This window comes from Notamacropus eugenii, chromosome 2, assembly GCF_028372415.1.
Source record: "Notamacropus eugenii isolate mMacEug1 chromosome 2, mMacEug1.pri_v2, whole genome shotgun sequence".
Taxonomy (NCBI): domain Eukaryota; kingdom Metazoa; phylum Chordata; class Mammalia; order Diprotodontia; family Macropodidae; genus Notamacropus; species Notamacropus eugenii.
The window spans coordinates 51227328-51246330 of NC_092873.1; the positions used below are offsets into that span (position 1 = coordinate 51227328).

Sequence of the window (19003 nt, forward strand, 5' to 3'; positions counted from 1 at the left end):
AAATCTTAACTCATCCACTTCCTTTCCTGGTCCTCAGTCTCTTTGTACTACTGTAAAAAATAACTGGCTTTAGAGTCAAAAGACCTGGGTTCAAATCTTGTCTCTGACTCTTAATAACTGTGTAACTTTGAACAAGTCACTGAACTTCCCTGAGCCTCAGTTTCCTCATCTGTAAAATGAAGAGGTCAGAATAGATGGCCTGTTGGACCTTCTTCCAGTTCTAATGCAAAGGTCTTATGAACTGTAAAATGAAGAAGTTAATTGAAATGCCACTAAGGTCCCTTCTATCTTTATACCTGTGATCTTATGACTCTGCCCCCTACATTCTGTACATATGTGTGTGTGTGTCTGTCTGTCTGTCTGTCTCTCACTTGGTATGGTCTCCAGTCCTTAAGAATCTTTTTGAAGTCATGCAACAGTAGAAAGCACATTGGCTTTAGAATCAGAAGAACTGGATTAAATTTCTACCTCTGATGCTTGCTGTGTGACCTTGGACCACTAATTTCCTATTCCTAGGCTTCAGTTTCCCTAGCTGCAAAATAAATGGGTTAACCTAAGTGACCTCTGAGGTCTCTTCCAGTTCTTCATCTGTGATCTTTCCCCAAAATTCATTAGACAGAATGGACCAGAATGCTCTAGACGCGGCTCGACATGGGCAGAGCACAGCAAGGGTTATCCCCTCCTTTATTTTGAACACTGCATCATCCACTTTCAGTTTTGAGCACAATCCAATGCATAGATTGCCAATTCCTTGAGCAGAGCCAGCCAATTGTGAGTTGCCATATGAGGCTTTTGCATCCAGGAATGAAGTTTCCTGACAATAGACAATTGCCATCTTTGACAGCAGAAAAGAAGAGAGAGGTAATTAGGTTAACCATTGGGAAACAGAGGTGAACACAATTGAGGAGGTTAAGTATGCAGTGGCCTGCTATGGATTTCACCCATCCACAATACAAAAAAGACTGACAACTGGGGAGGGCTTGGTGCTCAGGATGTTGTTTTCTTTAATCACATCCAGCAGTTTTGGTGCATCTGGCATCAGCAGGATCATTGGTTGCTTCCAGCTTTGGTCAGCTCCAGCAAAGAAACTCAGCTCAAGCAAGTCACAAATTTCCTGAGCCTCAATGAACATAACAATGTTGATAATGCGAGATGAGGGGAAGGGAGAAGAGGAAGGAATAGTAGCCATCTCTCTCTCTACTACATCATGCTGCTTCTCAGAATAATTGTTTCAGAATTACCTCAGGAGTTAAGGAAGTGCAAGAAAAAACATCATTACATTGCTGAAAGGGAATTGATCACTTATTCATGCCTGCTCCTTGATGAAAGAATTGGTGGTGGGAAAGGGCATAAGAGGCATTTTGAAACAAAAGCAAGAGAAGAATAATGAATTCAATTAAGACACACATGCCTCCTCATTTCATGATCAGTTTTACCTTCAAGGTAATGGTTATAATTTTAAAATAACATAATAATAATTAGAAACGTAGAAACAATGCACTGCCTAATGTTCTGGGATCCAGGATGGGAAAAGGACTGGATCAAGGTCTCCCAGGGAATAAAGAGCAGAACCAGAATTCAAGCCTAGGTCCAATGATTTGGAATATAAGGCTCTTTGGACTATTCCAAGCTTGACTCCAACTCCATTGGGAGGAGTCCCTCCTGCACAGCAGAGGACAAACCCAAATGCCTGGACCCCTTCTGGTTCGATAATCGATCTCATCCACAATGTTCTTGTCCCTCTTTCTCCTTTCCCAGCTCCCTCTTTTCACTCAACTTCAGAATCTCTTATTAATCTTCCAGCTCATTAAGGGGATTGTCCTTTCCTTTGGGCAGTTTGGGATGTGGAGGGGAGATGGTTATTATTGCTTAGAACAATAATGTGACCTCATCAAGGAGAGGATGTGGCTCTGCCTTGAAGGTTACCACTAAGTCACTCAGCTGAAAACACTTGCCTTCTCAATCAAGCACTCATCCTTTTCCTCTTCTTCCTCCTCCTTTATCCCCTTTTCTTTCTCCTCTTCTCTTTCCTCCTCTCCTATCTCCTCCTTATCCTCTTCTTTCTTAGAATCAGAGTTTAGTGATGGAAATGGGGAACTCAGTGCCAGCATGAGGGGGTACATTCAGTGATGGTGGTAGGGACTCAGTGATAGCAAAAGGACCTTAGTGCCAGAGTTGGGAACTCAATGCCATTCTGTACCAAAGTTGGGAGGGTAGTGCTCAGTGCTGAGGATAGGGCCTTAGTACTACAGTAGGGGAAGCTCAGTTTCAGTCCACCTTTGCCTTCTTCCCATGTGAGAGACTTTTCAGACTGCATTCTCTCTATGGCCCTAATTCAGAAAGGCCCCTCCACTCAGGGTACCTTCAGCAAGGGGTACTTTTAGCAGTCCAGGATGGAATATTTCAAACAAGACATTTGGAAAGGGCAGCAGATCCAAGTTACTAAGGGACAAGTTCAAGTTTGGGTACTCCTGCCTCCCTACCCCATATCCCTGCATCCAATCCCTGACAGTGATCTCCCTTTACCAACTCCTTATGACCTCCAAGGCTTCCTAAGAGTCCTTCTCGCTAACCTTTCCTGGAGAATTTCTGGAGCTTTTCCTCATCTCTTTTTATGGCTTCCTTCTCCTTGGTTACCCCCAGTACTAAGTGGAGTCCCTTGTATGTGTGATGGAGCCTGAAGAATGCTGGGGAATTGGGGTCAGCCTTAGAAGGAGACTGAGGAAGACTATAGCTTTGAGGGGATCCAGGTAAGATCTGGAAGAAGGTGTGGATTGGCTAAGATGGGTTACTTCCAAGGGTTGACGCTACCACTTTGGGTACGTATAATGAGTTCCTTTACTCAACAAAGCTTCTAGCTAAAGAACTCCCCCATCTCCCAGCAGCCTCAGCTCTCAATAATTAATCCCACCATGAAGGCAGTGTGGTACAGTGGAAAGACTGGAGGATTTGGAGTCAGATGGCCTGGGTTCAAATCTTGGCTCTGAGGGCACTTCTATTGTGTGATCTTGAACAAATTACCATCTATCTGGGCCTCCGGTGCTTCATCTAAAAAATGAGGGGATTAGACAACATGGTCTTGGAAAGACCTTCTAATTCTAGATCTGTGATCTTATGATGAGGTCTATTTGTCTTTTTTTGAGGGGTCTTACATGGGGACTACTAGGTGGTAGAGTGCATAGAGCACTGGGCTTAGTATTAGGAAGACATCTTTATGAATTCAAATCCACTCTCAGATATTTACTAGCTGTGTGACCCTGGGCAAGTCACTTAATTCTGCTTGTCTCAATTTCCTCATATGTAAAATGAGCTGAGAAGGAAATGGCAAGCCACTCCGGAATCTTTGCCAAAAAACCACTAAAATGGGGTCACAAAAAGAAGACTAACACAACAACTTCCATAGTGCAGGGCAAAGAGGAGTCATGGAGTCAGAGGACCTGGATTCAAATCCTGTCTTAGACAATGATGACCTGTGTGAATTTAAATAAGTCCCTTCACTGTTCTATATAGTTTCTGCATCTGTCTAATGAAGGAATTGGCTAATGAGGTCCTTTTTACCTCTAGAACTATGATCCTATGTAACCAAGTGATCTTGGACAACTCCTTTATCTGTAAAACAGAAGGGATTGGACTAGAAGCAAGTGTTCTTAATCTTTCTTGTGTCCTAGGCCCTTTCAACCTCTGCTGCTGCTTTTGTTTAGTCACTTTTGAGTCGTGTCTGATTCTGCACAACCCCATTTGAGGTTTTCTTGGAGAAGGTACTAGAGTGGTTTGCCATTTCTTTCTCAGCTCATTTTATAAATGAGGAAACTGAGACAAGCAGAATTAAGTGACTTGCCCAGGGTCACACAGCTAATAAATGTCAGAAGCCAAATTTGAATTAAGGGAGAGGATTCTTCTTGACTCTAGGCCCAGCAGTCTGTGCATCATGGCACCATCTAGCTAGCTAGTCTACTGAAACCTATAGACCCCCTTCTCAGAATAATGTTTTGAAATACACAAAATAAGATACATAGAATTACAAAGGAAAGCAATTATATTGAATTTCCTGTCAAAATATTTGTTTTTAAAGTTCTGGACTAGACAGTCTCTAAGATCTCTAAGATCCTAAGATCTAAGATCCATTTAGTTCTAAGATCCTACTGTCACTGAGGGGGGAGGAGGAGGGTTCAGGGTGGAAGAGGAAAGGGAGGGGGAAAGAGAGGAGAAAGGAGAGGAGGACACCAAGTTCAGACCGGCCACAATCTCTGCCCACATGGAGTTTATAGTCTGTTTGGGGCATATGGCCTATGCCCTAATGTAAAGCAATGACTTTGGGAGGGGGTGAGGAGGTATGGTCAGAGTTGACTGTTGGGTTTGTCCTAGTGCTTATCCAGGGCAGATCTTACTCATTCCTTTCAGGTGCTATTGCTTCTCACATTTGCTTAATTCACCTGCTCCTACCACTCTTAATCCCTTTGCTATGGGCGGCAGCCCAGGAGGAGCCAGAGGAGGAGGGGATGGTAAGGGACTCCTTCTTGGTCCCATTCAGGCTCAACTTCTAGCAAATTTCCTGGGACCCAAATGCATAAATGCATCCCCGTGCCCAGGGAGGCTTGGAGATTGGCAGGTAGCAAGTGGGAGTGGGAGTGGAGTTAGAGAGAGTGAGTGGAGGGGGGAGCTCATCACTTCCAGAGGTGATGTATTTCATTCTAATAGGAAGAATTGATTGAGAGTGTGTGTGGAAAGCCATTTTCATCCTTGTTTCCCTGGATGTGTTCTTCATTTTACAGCTTCATTGTGAGATGTAACATGGCATAATGGAAGGAGCACTGGCTTTGGGCCACCCCCTCAGGGGGCCTCAGTTTCCTCACCTGTTAAATCAAAGGATTGGACTAGACGGCTTTTAAGGTCCCTTCCAGCAGTAGAGCTTTGATCCTGTGGGACTACATCTAAGTCACTTCCCCTCCCTGAGCCTGTTTCCTTCTCTAGATGATGGGATGGTTTCTGAGGATCGTACCAGCTCTCAGTCCTATGAATCCTATTATTTGGAGCCAAGAGACCCAGGCTGAGTCCTGACTCTGCTCCTGGTTAGCTCTCTGACCTTGGCAAATTTTTGTTTCACATTTGTAAGCCTCAGTTTCCTTTAAGTGAAAAGAAAATTCTACTTCTGGGTGTGTTTACTACCTGTGTGACCTTAGACAGGTTACTCAACCTCTCTGAACCTGTTCCCTCATCTGGAAAAGGAAGAGTTTGGATTAGATGGTTTCTGAAGTAACTTCAAGCTCTAAATCTATGGTTCTATAAACTCACTGCTTGTGTCAGCTTGGGCAAGGGTCAGCTTTCTCCGGCCTTCAATTTTCCTAATCTGTAAAATGAGAGAATTCAAGTAGATTATCTCTGAAGAACCTTTCCATATATTTATGACCCGATAGCCCCAGACCTCCAGTTAGCCCCTCATCCATTGGCACATTCATTCATTTCACAGACACTGTGCCACGCCCAAACATTAAACATCAGAAGACTTTGCAAAGACAAAGACTTGAGGAGTCTCTGTGATTTGGAGATTGTTGTGTTTTGCATCATCCATGACATTGCCACCACCTTCCTGAGCATGGATAACTGAGAGCAGAATGTATTATTGTGTTAACTGATGTACAAGCTACAAAGCAGCATCTCTGGGAGCACTAGCCTCCCACAAGTGGATGAATCTGGCTCTGCCCAGCCCCTCGGCTCTGGAAGAGAGAGAAGGGGAGCTGGTCCAGAGGAGGGGGACTAGGGCGGCATTCCATGGAGAGCAGCACATCACTGCAAGAAGACAAATTGGAGGCAGTTAGGAGGAGAGAAGCCAAGATGATTAAGGGCCCAGGGAGAGGATTGATTTATGAGGAAATATGGTTGGAGCCAAGTATCGGCAGCAGCTTGGTAAAGCAATGACTTTGGGAGGGGCAAAGGAAGCATGATCAGTCTATAAATGTTTGAAAGGTGGCATCTTCCCAAGGCGGAGAGGATGTAGGAAGTGGGATAATGAGGAGGAACAGGGCTAATGTGAAGAAATGGAGAAAGTGCTCGGCATCCTGAAAGGAGACAAGTGTAGGACTATTCTGTTCAGTTCAGCTCCTGTATGTCTGGTGCCTAGTGAACGTACACCCAGAAGGCTAGTCTCTCCAGCTTCCCTGAGGACAGGAGGCTGACCACAGAGGCTGTCTCCTCTTTCAGCCATTCAATCAATAAGCATTTATTAAGCACCTACTAAGTGCCAGATGCAGAAGCTAGGTGGCATAGTAGCTAGAGTGCCAGTCCTGGTGTCAAGAAGACATTTGAGTCCAAATCCAGCTTCAGACACTTCCTAGTAGTGTGACCCTGGGCACTTCATCCTGTTTACCTCTGTTTCCTCATCTATCAAATGAGCTGCAGAAAGAAATGGCAAACCATGGTATCTTTGCCAAGAAAACCCCACATAGGGTCACAGAGAGTCAAACGTGACTGAAATGACTAACAAAAGTGCCAGACATTATACTAAACAGTAATAAAGGCAAAAGCCATCCCTGCTCTCGAACAGCTCATGGGGGAGGCAACATGCAGACAGCTGTGGACAAACAAGACTATATATACACATACATATATGTATATACACACATATATATATACACATACACACATATGGTAAATTGTACGTTACCAATAAATTATACATAATTATGGATTGTAGAAGTATGTAAATATGTAATTGTAAATTAAATATAATCTCAGAGGGAAGGCACTGACATTAAGGAGAACAGGGAAAGGCTTCTCTTAGATCAGATTTTAGCTGACACTTGATAGAAGCCAGGAAAGCCAAGAGCAGATACAAGGAGGGAGAGTGTTCCAGCTATGGTGGCCAGCCAGGGAAAATGCCCAGAGTTGGGAGATGGCATGTCCTGTACAAAGAACATCAAGAAGGCTAGTGCCACTGGATCACAGAGTATGCCTAAGAAGACTAGAAAGGAAAGAGGGGGGCTAGGATGTGAGGGGCTTTGAATGCTGAACAGAGGGGATAGGAAGCCACTGGAATTTATCACATAGAGGGGTGAGATAATTGGATCTGCCCTTTAGGAAAATCACTCTGGTGGCTGAATGGAGGATGGATTGGTGGGGAGAGACTTGAGGTAGGCAGATGCCCCAGCAGCTCTTGTGCTGGTCCAGGCACTGAAATGATGAAGACTGCACCAGGGTGGGGGCAGAGGAGAGAAGGAGGTATTGGGGAGAGGTTACGAAGGGAGAATTACATCACACTAGGGGCTCCCCCAAGGCAGACACCGAGGTCTTTTCAAAGACAGAGGCTTCAGTTTCTCCCATCAACGAGGGCCCCCTGGCAGCAGAAGTGTGGTCTCCTCAGTGAAATCAGTGGATCCCTAAAGCATGAACCATCTTCTCATCAGACTAGAGGCAGCTCGGAAGAGCCATAGTGCATAGGACCCAGGTCTAAATCTGGCCCCGCACACTTACTAGCTGTATGACCCTGAGCAAGTCACTCAATCTCTGTCTGCCTCCATTTCCCCAGCTGTAAAAATGGGGATAATAACAGCAACAAGTTCCTTCTTAGGAGCAGGAACTGGGTCTCCTAAATGAATGCGGAGCATGGAAGGCAAAGGATCAGCCGTGGTGACAAAATACTGATGAGGGCATGCATTAAAAGCCAGGACAAGGACTTTGCACTGATTCTGTTGTTTCTCGTGGCACATCTCCCCCAGCTGTCCCCTTTCCCTACTCAGGTTGTTACCACCCTGGTCTAGGCCCTTATCCCATCACCTGGATTTTGCAGTTGATCTCCCAGCTCCAAATCTGACCTTTATCTCTGTTTCTATCTCCCGGGCAGAGTGATGGAAAGCCACTACTTGATTGAGGGGGACGCCCAGGGTCTGGAGTACTTGCCCTATGAGGAAGACTGCCCTCTGGAATGTGATTGTCCTGCGGACTGTTACCGGGCTGATGGTGGGCACCGGGAGTACAGGTCAGGCCCTGAAGGAAGCCCTGGGGAGGGAGTAGGGATTGGGGGAGCTCTCTATATGGGAACTGGGAGTAGGACTGGGTGACTGCGTGGGCTGGGAAGGCAGGGGAACTGGCAAACTTTGGAAAGGAAAGGTATTGGTGGTAGTGGAAGGGTGGCTAGTCAGGGAGGTGGGGGAAAGGTGGTAGTCTGGAGAAATGAAGGCTGTAAATACTTCGAAACTAGGGATCAGGGGGCCAGACTGAGGACTGGGCTCTCCTTGCTCTCCATACCACATCTCATCTCTCGTTCTCCCACCCCACTCCCAGAACCAAGCACTGGTCAAGCAGCTCAGCCTCACCCCCTCCCAAGAAGAAGAAGAAAAAGAAATCTGGCCATCGGAGAAGTCGGTGAGTAGGTGGAGCCCCTGAGCTTGTGGAAAGAGGAGCCCAGAGGCTCTAACCAAGTCACCTGGGAATTAGGGCTGATGTCCCTAACATTGGCACAATGACCACTGGCCCTGTGGTCAGAGGACCTGGGTTCAAATCCTACCTCAGAACTCTGTCTATAACCTTGGGAAAATCAGACAAATAAAACAAGAAGGTTGGGCTACATGTGCTCTGAGGTCCCTTCTAGCTCTCAGTCTGGGAACTAGGCTGAGATAGTCAAAGACAGATCCCCCTTCTCTGCTGCCATCTATTTCTTCTTGGATCTCAATGCCCTGCTTGATGGGGGGGAGGGGACAGGAAGAGGGGGAGGGAGAGAGGAAGGGATGAAGAGAGGGAGGGAGAAAAGTTGGCCCAACAGCATCCAACATCATCCCTTTGGGTCTCTGCTCCCCCTCCCCTACTTCTTGTCCTGAAAAATGGGCCCTGACCCACTTAACCACCTCCACCTATGTCTTTCTATCTGCCTGCCTTCCTTCCTTCCCCGGGGACCTGTTCTCAGCAAAAAGAGGAAGCTAGACTCTGAATGCAGGTCAGTGAGCTGGCCTTGGCTGGTGCTTTGGGCTGGTGGGAGTGTCAGTCTCGGGCCTCAGAGACTCTGCAGAAGGCAAGGGCTGTGGAGGCTAGACAGATGGCCACCCTGAATGCAGTATAGAGGACACCCAAGGGTCCTTGCAAAGGACAGGCTAGGAATTGCAGCAAAGCCAAACCCAGAGGTCCTGTGCCCTCTGCCTCCCCATCCTGGCTGTTCCAGGCCAACCCCAGACCTATGCTTATGGGCGAAGCAAATACTTCACACTATATTCATATTAGGAATTCTCTATTAGGTCTTAATTCCTTTGAGTCCACTATTATGATTCAGATTCCCATGGGAGGACAGATGGACAGCTGCTATCAGCCAAGGGCAAGGATTATAACAACAGTGAAAACAAGGTCCTTGGAGAATTGGGCATGGGCCAGAGACCTGGGGCGGGGGAGAAGAGGCAATAGCGACAAGGGGTTTGGCAGATATCAAACTTCACAATAAGACCCAGTCATTGAGAGTGAGTTTCACCACCTGTAAAATGAGAGGAAGATAACCACTGACCTTTCCAGCCCTTATTATTCTATGACTCCTGATTCCCAGGTACTTAACCCCCACCTTGGGATATGGGATTTTTTTCAACTTGAATGACAGGATTTATCTCCTCATATCCAGCCCTGGCCTCACCATTGAATTGCAATATAGTGCAATGAAATTCAGTTCAATTCATTTCAGTTTAGTTCAGTTTAATTCAGTTTAACCTGAAAATAATTGGTTAATCACCTGCTGTGTGCAGGCAGCGTACTGTGCTAGATAGCTGGGGGGAAGTTCCAAAGCTGAGATTAGACTCAGTCCTTGCCTTGGAGAGGTCTCAGTCCGAGGTGGGGGGTGGATAACCCATACATCAAAAACTGAAATAACACTATAAAGGCAGTCAATGTGTTATGAGGTTGGGGAAGGGAAAGGGCAGTCCTGGAGTAAGTGGTGTTGAAGTTGGACTTTAAAATAATTATAGGAATTCAAGAGACTGTGGGTGGTGGTGTAGGGAACAAGGTCCCAAGTGGTCAATGATCCAGTTTGGACAGATTATAGATGGTAGGTGGATTGTACCCAGAAGGGGCAAGCTAGGCACTACATTTTAGAAAAAGCATCGATATGGGGAGAAAGCATCAGGTTGAGGGTGACAGGGATAATGAGGTCAATTTATATAACACCTGGTTTAAGGAACTGGTGGGGTTTAATTTGGAGAAGACTCTGGGAGGACTTGAAAGCCATTGTGTGGACAAGGTGGTGGACCACCCCTCCCTGAAGGCCTTCTAGAAAAGGCAGTATGATGAGGTGTTGGGGATATCCGAGGGGACTGTCAGTCAAGTACAGCAAATTGGACAAGGTGGCCCTAGTTGGTTCTGAGAGTTTGTTTCTGATTTTGCAAGTAATAAGGGATTAGGTGATGTCAGGTGTGGGGATGGGGACCTTGAATCATGTAAATGACTTTGAATTTTATCCTCTGAGGAAATAGGGGGACATTGAAGGGTCTTGAACAAAGAAGTAACTGGTCAGATCTAGGCATAAAGAACTTAACTCAGCATCTGATGTGTAGGGCGATTTGAAGGGGGGGGAAGAATTAAGATGGCATGCCCTATTCTACACCTGTTGCAATCCTGTGGGCATGGAGGGGCAGGGGAAGCATTGGGGGGGATAGAAAAGAAATAGTCAAAGTGACAGAGGTCAAAGGTTTTTATCCTGCCCTGTGTCAGCAGCTGTGGGAGCTCCTCACCCCTTCGGAAGAAGAAGAAAAATGGAAAGAAACATAGACGTGACAGGTATCTAAAAAGTCTCCCCTCCCCAACCTTGAAGCCCTGAACCTCCTTCCCAGGTCTGTCCTGCTCCCCCACTCCCACTCACCAGAGCTCAAGAATCAGGCAGCCCAGCATGGAAGGGAGGGAGGGAGAGCTTAATTCCTCAAATATCTGCTAAATGAGTACCATTTTGTGACATCCAACAGGTCTGACTCAGGATCCAGAAGGAAGAGGAGACACAGGTGAGCAGGACCATGCAGAGGGTGTCGGGGCTGGCTGGAGAATCGGGTCCAAGTGGACCGAGGTTGGTTTGGAGCCCTGATACACGGGGGCTCGACCTGGAAACTGAGGAACAATGTTAAGATTGAGAGCCTACCAAGCTCAAACGTGCTCCCAATACTGTGAGTTCCCTAAGAACAGAGTTCTACAAGATCTTGAGGGGGGAGCCCTTTCTCCAAGTGGGTGCTGGATGTCTCATCAGTAATGATGAAGGCTCTTGCCAGATTACCTGATCCTGAGAGATTTGGGGCTGGGAGAGGGTGACTCCTGGGTCACCTTGAAGCTACTTTCCTCACCGTATGCTCAGCATAAAGCAGCTCAGATGCTCCGAGATGCCAAAAGACCCACACTCCACTTCATCTTACCTTTCAATCTATCTTACTGGTATAGGAGCATCCCTGTGACTTATTCTGTGACCTTGGGCAAGTTATTGACCTCTCAGCCTCAGTTTTCCTATCTGTAACATAGAATGTGAACTTGAGGGAAGGGGATATTTTTTCCTTTCTTTGGAATACAGTAGGTACTCAATAAATGCTTGTTGACTAGATGACCTCTAAGGTCCTTTCCAGATCTAAATCTATGAATCTAAGTCACCTAATCTTCCTGGACCTCAGTTTCCTTATCTGTAAATAAAGAAATTGTGTGAGATGGCCTCAGACATCCTTTCCAGCGTTAGACCCATGAGTCTACTCCTCTTTTCCCAGGCTCCCACAGTGGAACCCTAGAGACTTGACTGAACCAGAAACTGAACTGGTGTTCTGCTGCCCTCCAGTGGTGAAAATCTCCGGAAGTGGGCACCCACTGAGAAGCTCAACATTAAGAGCCCACTTCTAGGCAGTTCTACCAAAGACTGACTGGGACCCAATCCCAGGCCAGGTTGCTCTAGTGCAAAGCAGTCCAAAGACATGTTTTATTCCCTCTGGAAGGTTGGCCCGACTAAGGAGGCCAGACTGTCTCAGAGCCCTAGATGTGATGTTCAAGGCCCCCACCAATGCTATTCACCAATTAGTAGTCATTTTTTAAGCTCCTGGGCTGAGCATTGGTCATACAAAGGCAAAAATACAACAGACCCTGCCCTCAAGGAGCTTCTAGTCTATTGAGAGAGATAGTACATACATGCATAAATACATTCAAAATAAATTCAAAAGAGAAACAAGGTAATTTAGGGAGGGACAGCATAGCCAAGAGGAAGGAAAGAAAGAAGCATTTATTAAACACCTACTGTGTGTCAGGCACTGTGCTGAGCACTTCACACATAGCTTTCTCATTTGATCTTTGCAAAAACCCTGGGAGGCAGGCGCTATCATTGTGAAGAAATTGAGTTTAAGTGACTTGCCCAAAGACACATAGCTAATAAGTGTCTGAGTTTGGATTTGAACTCAGGTCTTCCTGACACCAGGCCTATTCCCTGTACAACCTGGCAGCTGGGGAGGGTTGCACTCTAAATCCTATAGTCTTAGGACACAGAATTAGAAAATTTGGGTTTAAATCCCGGTAATCTTCATGACCTTGTCACATGACCTTGTCACATGTTAATGACCTCATTGAGCCTCAGTTTCCAGTAAAATAAGGGGGTTGGATTAGATCTCTGAGGCTCCTTCCAGATCATAAGCCCCTTGCTCACTAACTTGCTACAATGCTGTGATCTGGTGAAAACTGGAAATTATTTGGGTTAAGGCAAAACTGAGGGAGCCAGCTAGCTGGCATTGAATGGGTTGGGATCAAGCGGCATGATTGGAAGGGATATCTGAACCTAATGGAACAGCTGAACACAGACCTAAAAGCTAATCTAGAAACTCAGAGGAGGAGGAGGTGGGAGGAGGGAAGAGGAGGGGGAGGGCTGGCATAAGACAGCCTTTCATTTCAGAAAGGTCTCAAACCATTTCACTCCAGCTTTGACTGGATCTTCCTGAACTGTCTATGCTCTGGGAGGGGCTCATTGATGGCTGAGCACTTGAGACCACTCTAAGGGTGTGAGGTTCAGCCCTGAATGTGAATAAACTGTCCTCATCTCTCTCACATTAATTAAGTCAGCTCCAGAATAAGTGTGTACATAAGGATTGAGCTGCCCAGAGGGAAAGAATGAAAAGAAGTCTGGGAAAGTTTCTCAGCAGAGATAAGCTTGGAGGTGGTCTAGGGGGTCTATGATCTTCACAAAGCTGTTGGAGTAGAGGTGAACAGACCCTGTGTTTGGGATAATAAAGCTGTGGGGCACCGCATCATAGGACTCAGCTCTCAGGGAAAGGTCAGGTAGGTGAGGAGCCAGGTCACTTCTCCCCACTCCTAACTCCCTGGACACTGAACTGCCCTATTGTTTGTAGGTCCCGGAGCCCCAAAAGTAAAAGAAAAGAGAAAAACAAAGACAGAAAGAGGTAAGAGACCCACATTTCTGCTTCTTTCAGGGTGGGATGACAAGAACCAGCTGAAACTGGTTTGAGGCCTGCCGTGAAACTATAGGGAAGAGCTTGGTTTAGCTTGAGTTCTGCTACTGGCTTTGAGAAGTGGCCAGAGGTGTTTGGGGCAAATATTCTCTCCTTCACCCCTGCCCTTTTTGTAGAAGGGGTTGCAGTGGGGTTGACTAAGGCCCACATCGGGGCACTGGTCAGTGCCAATCTTAACCAGAGGAACAGTAGGCAGACACTGATGTGGTGCGACTAGAGGTCAGATGAAGACCCTCCTGACCCCCAGATATCTCCACTATCTGTTCTCCTCTGTTACTGCTTTCTATCCCTCTGATGGGGGCCAGAACCCACTCCACCCCCCCACCCCCCACCCCGCCACCTCAACACACACACCTTTCTGGGTGAGGCCTCAGGCTTATACTCCAAATAGCTAGGGACCAGAGCTTCTTTCAGTCTGAGGGCTGCAGTAGTGGGCTGGCCTCCACTTCGAGCTTGCCCCCATCACCCTTTCCTCTTCCAGGCCTCATAGTGAATCTCCATCAAGAAGGTCTCATCGACATAGTAGCTGTAGCTCTCATAGCGCCTCTATATCTTCCAACTACAGCAGCTCCAAATCACCTAGCAGGTAGGCTGGCCAGCCTACAGCAAACCATGGCCATGCTGAGGGCATGGTGGATGGGATGTGGCCAGGCCTTTGGGTTGACCTCAGGGGCTGGGGGCTTGGAAAATGTGTGAGAGAACTGTAGTTTTTCTTCTGAGTCTTGTGGGGCCCTTGTCCTCTGTGGACAGTCTAAATGTCTAGAATGTGGTTGGGAGAGAGTTGGGACACTGAGCAATGGAGGCATGCCTATGATGAAATCAAAAGGTCGTGGGTCAGTTAATCAGCCCATTCATCAGCCCTCCCCCACCCAGGGCTGAGCTCCCAATTCTGTTGGGGTTACAGGAGAAGAAGACAGGGACCCTGACCTCAGGGAACCGATGGTCTCATGGGAGAGGCATGGAGAAAGAGAGTAATATGAGGGAGTGGAAGTTAAGTGTTTGCCTGACTAGCTGAACATACCAAGTTGTGGAAGAGGTCAGAGCAAGCAGAGATTATTGGGGGCTGGAGGAGTCTGGGAAGACATCCTTCAAGAGATGATGCATCACCTAAGGGATCTGGACCTTGATCTCTAAGGCAAAGGGGACAAGGGAGGGGTGAGGGTGGACTGCATGATCAGAAAGGTTTGTGCTTCCAGTCTGTGCAGCCAAGACTGGTTCAGTGAAGTGGGAATGAAGTAGGAGGGTCCCACCCTGGCTCCCTCCATCCCTCCCCTTGCTACAGACTGAGCCCCAAGCCCAGAGATGATGGCCCCAAGGCCAGTAGCCAGCGGTCCAGCAGGAGCAGAACATCCTCTCCTTCGGGCCGCAGCCGATCAGGGTCTCCACACCAGAATGGCCAGCGGAGCAGGCGTCCCAGCCAGTCCCGAGGCAGCCCATCGGATACCCCACTGGATGTACGTATCCCTGGCTCTTGCCACCACCTTCCCCTCTCCACCCACCTCCTCAGTCTTTGGCAAAGGTCACTTCGAATTTATAGAAGGTCAGGTGGGGTCAAGCTCAGACCCTCCCTCACACCAAGTTTGTAGATGAATCCTGTTCCTTGTGTGTGTATGTATGTGTGTGTGTGTTGGGGATTAGGGGAGACTGCAATCCATTGCCCCTGCCTCTCCTCCTCCCCACCCATCCTGAACCCCAAAAAGGACAGATCGTACCAGACCCCCTACTCCCCACCCCAAGTTCCTGAGTGGACAGCTAAATTAATTAGGTGGAAAGAGAAGATGAAGATCTTCCTAGAGCTATGGATGGATGGACACCAAGGTGACAGTAGAATAAGAATGAAATTAGTTGTAAGAGTAGCCTTCTCCATTTGTGCTGGTGCTTTATCCTTCCTCAAGAGATTTTCCCATCCATTATCCCCATTTGATCTCTCAGTACCACCCAATGAAGAAGGTATGGAAAATGTTATTCCTATTTCATAGATGAAGAAACTGAGGTACAGCTAGTAAGCAGAGGGAGAGATGCACTTGGAACTTAGAGTTTCTAACAGCCATATGTCCTTGTAGTCCCAGTGACCTTGGAAGTCCCAATGACTGAGTCAAAGCTCCCTATGGTACAAGAGCAAGGCCCTTCAGGAACCCTCTTCCCCTAGCTGGGAGTGGGGGGAGGCTCAAGTACCCCATTTGGAATGTGTAACAGAGGCAATGATCCTGGGAAACAGATTAGGATGCCTTGGGATCAAGGGTCATAGATCTAGAGATGGAGAGGACCTCAGAGGCCACCTAATTCAACCCCCTCATTTTACAGATGAGAAACCTAAGGGAAGAGGAATGGCTTAAGGGATGAAGTGTTCTCCCCAAACTGTTAATGTGGTATCTCCTGCCCAAACCCCCTATACCCATCTGCCTTTGTTTTCTGGGATCTCTGAATAGGAAATGTCCACTTCTCTTTGATGATCTTAGAGCATTTGCTCTAAGGAGACATCGTTAAATTTCAACTTCTGGCATCAGCCTTGGATAGTGATGTCAAAGAGGGCTTCTTCTTGATCCCTTTGTCCCCAAAAGCAACTTGAATGACTCAACAGAGTACTACTTAGTCCACAAATCCCTATCCCTGGCACTCATGTCCCATCCCCAAGACTGAGTCCCCATTCAAAAGCCCTCCTCCACACCTATCCCCAGTGCTACTCCCTATCTGTAACATTGAACACCCATCCCTAGCACTGATCTCTGGTCCTATTTGCCCCTAGAACTGAGGTCCTCATGTCTAGGACTGAGTCCCCCAAAGCTAGAAATATTTTAGACTCCATGAAACCTTCAAGGCTCTGTACAATTCTTACTCATTTTTTTTAAAGCCCCTGGTATCTGGTCCAATTTTTTTTTTCTCCACCACTAACATTGCATTTAATTTATGAATGCCCACATCAAGTGCCTGGCCCCAAGTCCCACCTTTTTTGCTTTGAAAGACCAGCTTCTTCATCCCACCCTGCTTTTTGTCCTTTTACCACACCTTTCATCCAAGACATCTCTGCTTTGAAGAATGATGAGGGGTTTTTGGCTTGACCCCATGGGACAGAAGACTAGAAGTTAGAGAGATGCCAATTTCTGCTCCATATCACTTCCCAGCGATTAGAGCTGTCCAGTAACAGAATGGAGTGTCTGGTAGGTAATGAACACCCCATCGTTAGAGATACTCATACAGACGCTGGATGGCCCCTTGTCAGGAATGTTATCGATGTGATTATGGAATTGGCTGAGAGTTTGAACTAGACAACATCTGATGTCCCTTCAAATTAAAAGATTCATTGACCATCTGGTCAGCTCATTCCTCTCTCAAGGCATGACTGAGATCTATCTATACTCATCCTTTTTGTAGGAGGGCATGGTTCTCTGAGGCCCACAGGAGGTCTTGGAGATCACAGACTGAGATGGGGAGAGGGTCATCAGGACTAAACTAAACCCAAGTCTCCACAACTCCACATTCTTTACTCCTCTTTATGAAGAAGGTGGAGACAGGGCTGGGGGCAGGGTAACCTGTCTCCTTTTTGAGACTAGAATCACAGCATTTCTGAGCTAGAAGGGAACTGAGGATTGCCTAATCCAACCCTGTGCATTGGAAACCAAGACCCATAAAGTTTAAGTGATTCATCTTCAGTCACAAAATGAGTTGGTACCAGCCCCAGGAGCATAATTCAAGTTTCCTATCTTCCAGTCCAGTTTTCTTTCTAATGTGCCTCACCCCACTGAATATTTAGCCCAGCTCTCCCTGATTTCCCTGGGACATAATGTCACTTCACCTTGTCTTATCCAAAATTTCCTTTGCCTATCTCTAAGCATGAAGGCCAAGATATGTCTTTCTGAGGCTAGAGAATTATAGCTAAGCCCTCTGGACTCTAGAATATCAGCTGCCTTGGATAGCCTTTCTGGTCATACCCCTGCTTCAGAGCAGGAGCTATGTATAGTATAATTCCCACTCCCCCTCCCCCACTCCCGAGCCTTTAGAGTCTGATCACCTCTCAGGCCTTAGCATAGCAGCAGCCATGTATGTGTTGGTTTTGATTTTGATTTCAATTTTTAGCTGTTTCCTTTCATTCCTTTTCCCTGTTTTTTTAAAACAAATTTTCCCATTTCCTTAGACAAGAAAATGAAGGGCAACTACTTTGTGAATCCTAAAGGAACTCAAGAAAATACCTCTATGTTCTAGATGTTATCATCCCATGGCTTTTTTTTTTTTTAAAAAGTTATTTCAAGAAAGTGATTTATAATCCAGCCTGGATGGAGCATTCTTTGGTGCCTTCCAGGCCGTGAGCTCTCTTCAGCCAAAACCTCCTGTTGGTTAAAAGTTCCTCCCTTGCTCCATAACAGAAAGGCAGTGGAGTGAATCAGGGAGGAGATATGCCCTTTTCTAGGTCAGTCCAGAAAATATCTACATGGATCATTAACTATTGGTTTTCAAAGCCACAGGATGTACTCAACATGGCATAGTCCAGACTGACTCAGAGGGGTAACAAACTCACAAAACTAATGGAGACAGAATGCATAAACCCAAAGAAAACAGGACCCACAACATTACAGTGGATTGAACCCCTAAATCTAAAGAGAACAACACTTGTATTCTCAGTAGGACTGAACTCATACACCCAGAAAGGAAGGGACAGAACATGAATTTCCCAATATATCAATATCCTCTAGGGGCCTCAGGGCCTTCGTTAACTAGCTCATACAAGGTAATGCCCAGCCTTCTGCGAAGGCCGAAAAGGGGTGACATTAGGTTACTCAGAGTTCCCCATATCAGGCTCACACTAGAGAGTATCCACTCCTAAAGCATATCAAAAAAAAAAAAAAAAAAAAGGGAAATCTTGTCTAACCCTGACCTTCTCTTTCCCTTGGTTATATCTAGCACCTAGGACAGCAACAACTATGTGGTCATGGTGGTAGGATGAAAGACAACTAAAGGTCAGACTGTCAAAACGGCACTCTTTATGCCACTTTCCACCCTCTAAAGTCCTCTACCTACTGCTTTTTAGAACACTGAGACTAAGAAAAAAAGTCCCCTTCCACAAGGCTTTAAATTTGTCAAGTTCTCTCAGGGACTTATCAGCTGTTTTATCCTATGATTTTCAAGACCCTCCCTTAGGGCAATAACAGTAAGACAGAGGACCACATGAGCCCTGAAATCCAGGAAGAGATCAGGTATCACCCCCTCCCCAACACTGTTTCCCCCCAATAAAGGGTTCAACCTTGGCTTATTTTGAATCAGTTTCAAGGGAACTCATCCAGGTTGAAGGTAGCAAGGAAAGGGAGTGGGAGAGACTGGCCAATGATCACCCTTCTCCCAGAAAACAAGTCAAATGAGCCCTACTACCCTACCTTCTTTACTGTTCATAGATTGGGGATCCTCAACCATCTGCCCACCCTTTCCATCCCAAGATAGCCATGCCCCCTAAGCCTCTTCTGAAAATAACTCACTGAGGAATACTCTTGCTGGCTTCTTTTTCTCCCTTTGCTTGAGATGCTATTGGGTGGGGTGGCCACCAGCTTCTAATCTCCCATTCTTCCCCTGGAGAAAGT

At 46.6% G+C, this 19003-nt stretch overlaps 1 protein-coding gene across 1 annotated transcript in view; it reads left to right on the forward strand.

Moving 5' to 3' along the window:
* Nucleotides 1-19003, forward strand: part of SRRM3 (serine/arginine repetitive matrix 3) — a 54107-nt gene that overhangs the window by 18397 nt on the left and 16707 nt on the right. The window contains exons 3-10 of the mRNA XM_072640266.1: nucleotides 7838-7972; nucleotides 8278-8358; nucleotides 8897-8926; nucleotides 10678-10740; nucleotides 10923-10958; nucleotides 13317-13367; nucleotides 13918-14022; nucleotides 14719-14890. Of these exons, the coding sequence (XP_072496367.1) occupies nucleotides 7838-7972; nucleotides 8278-8358; nucleotides 8897-8926; nucleotides 10678-10740; nucleotides 10923-10958; nucleotides 13317-13367; nucleotides 13918-14022; nucleotides 14719-14890 (673 nt within the window). The remainder of the gene's footprint in view (nucleotides 1-7837; nucleotides 7973-8277; nucleotides 8359-8896; nucleotides 8927-10677; nucleotides 10741-10922; nucleotides 10959-13316; nucleotides 13368-13917; nucleotides 14023-14718; nucleotides 14891-19003) is intronic.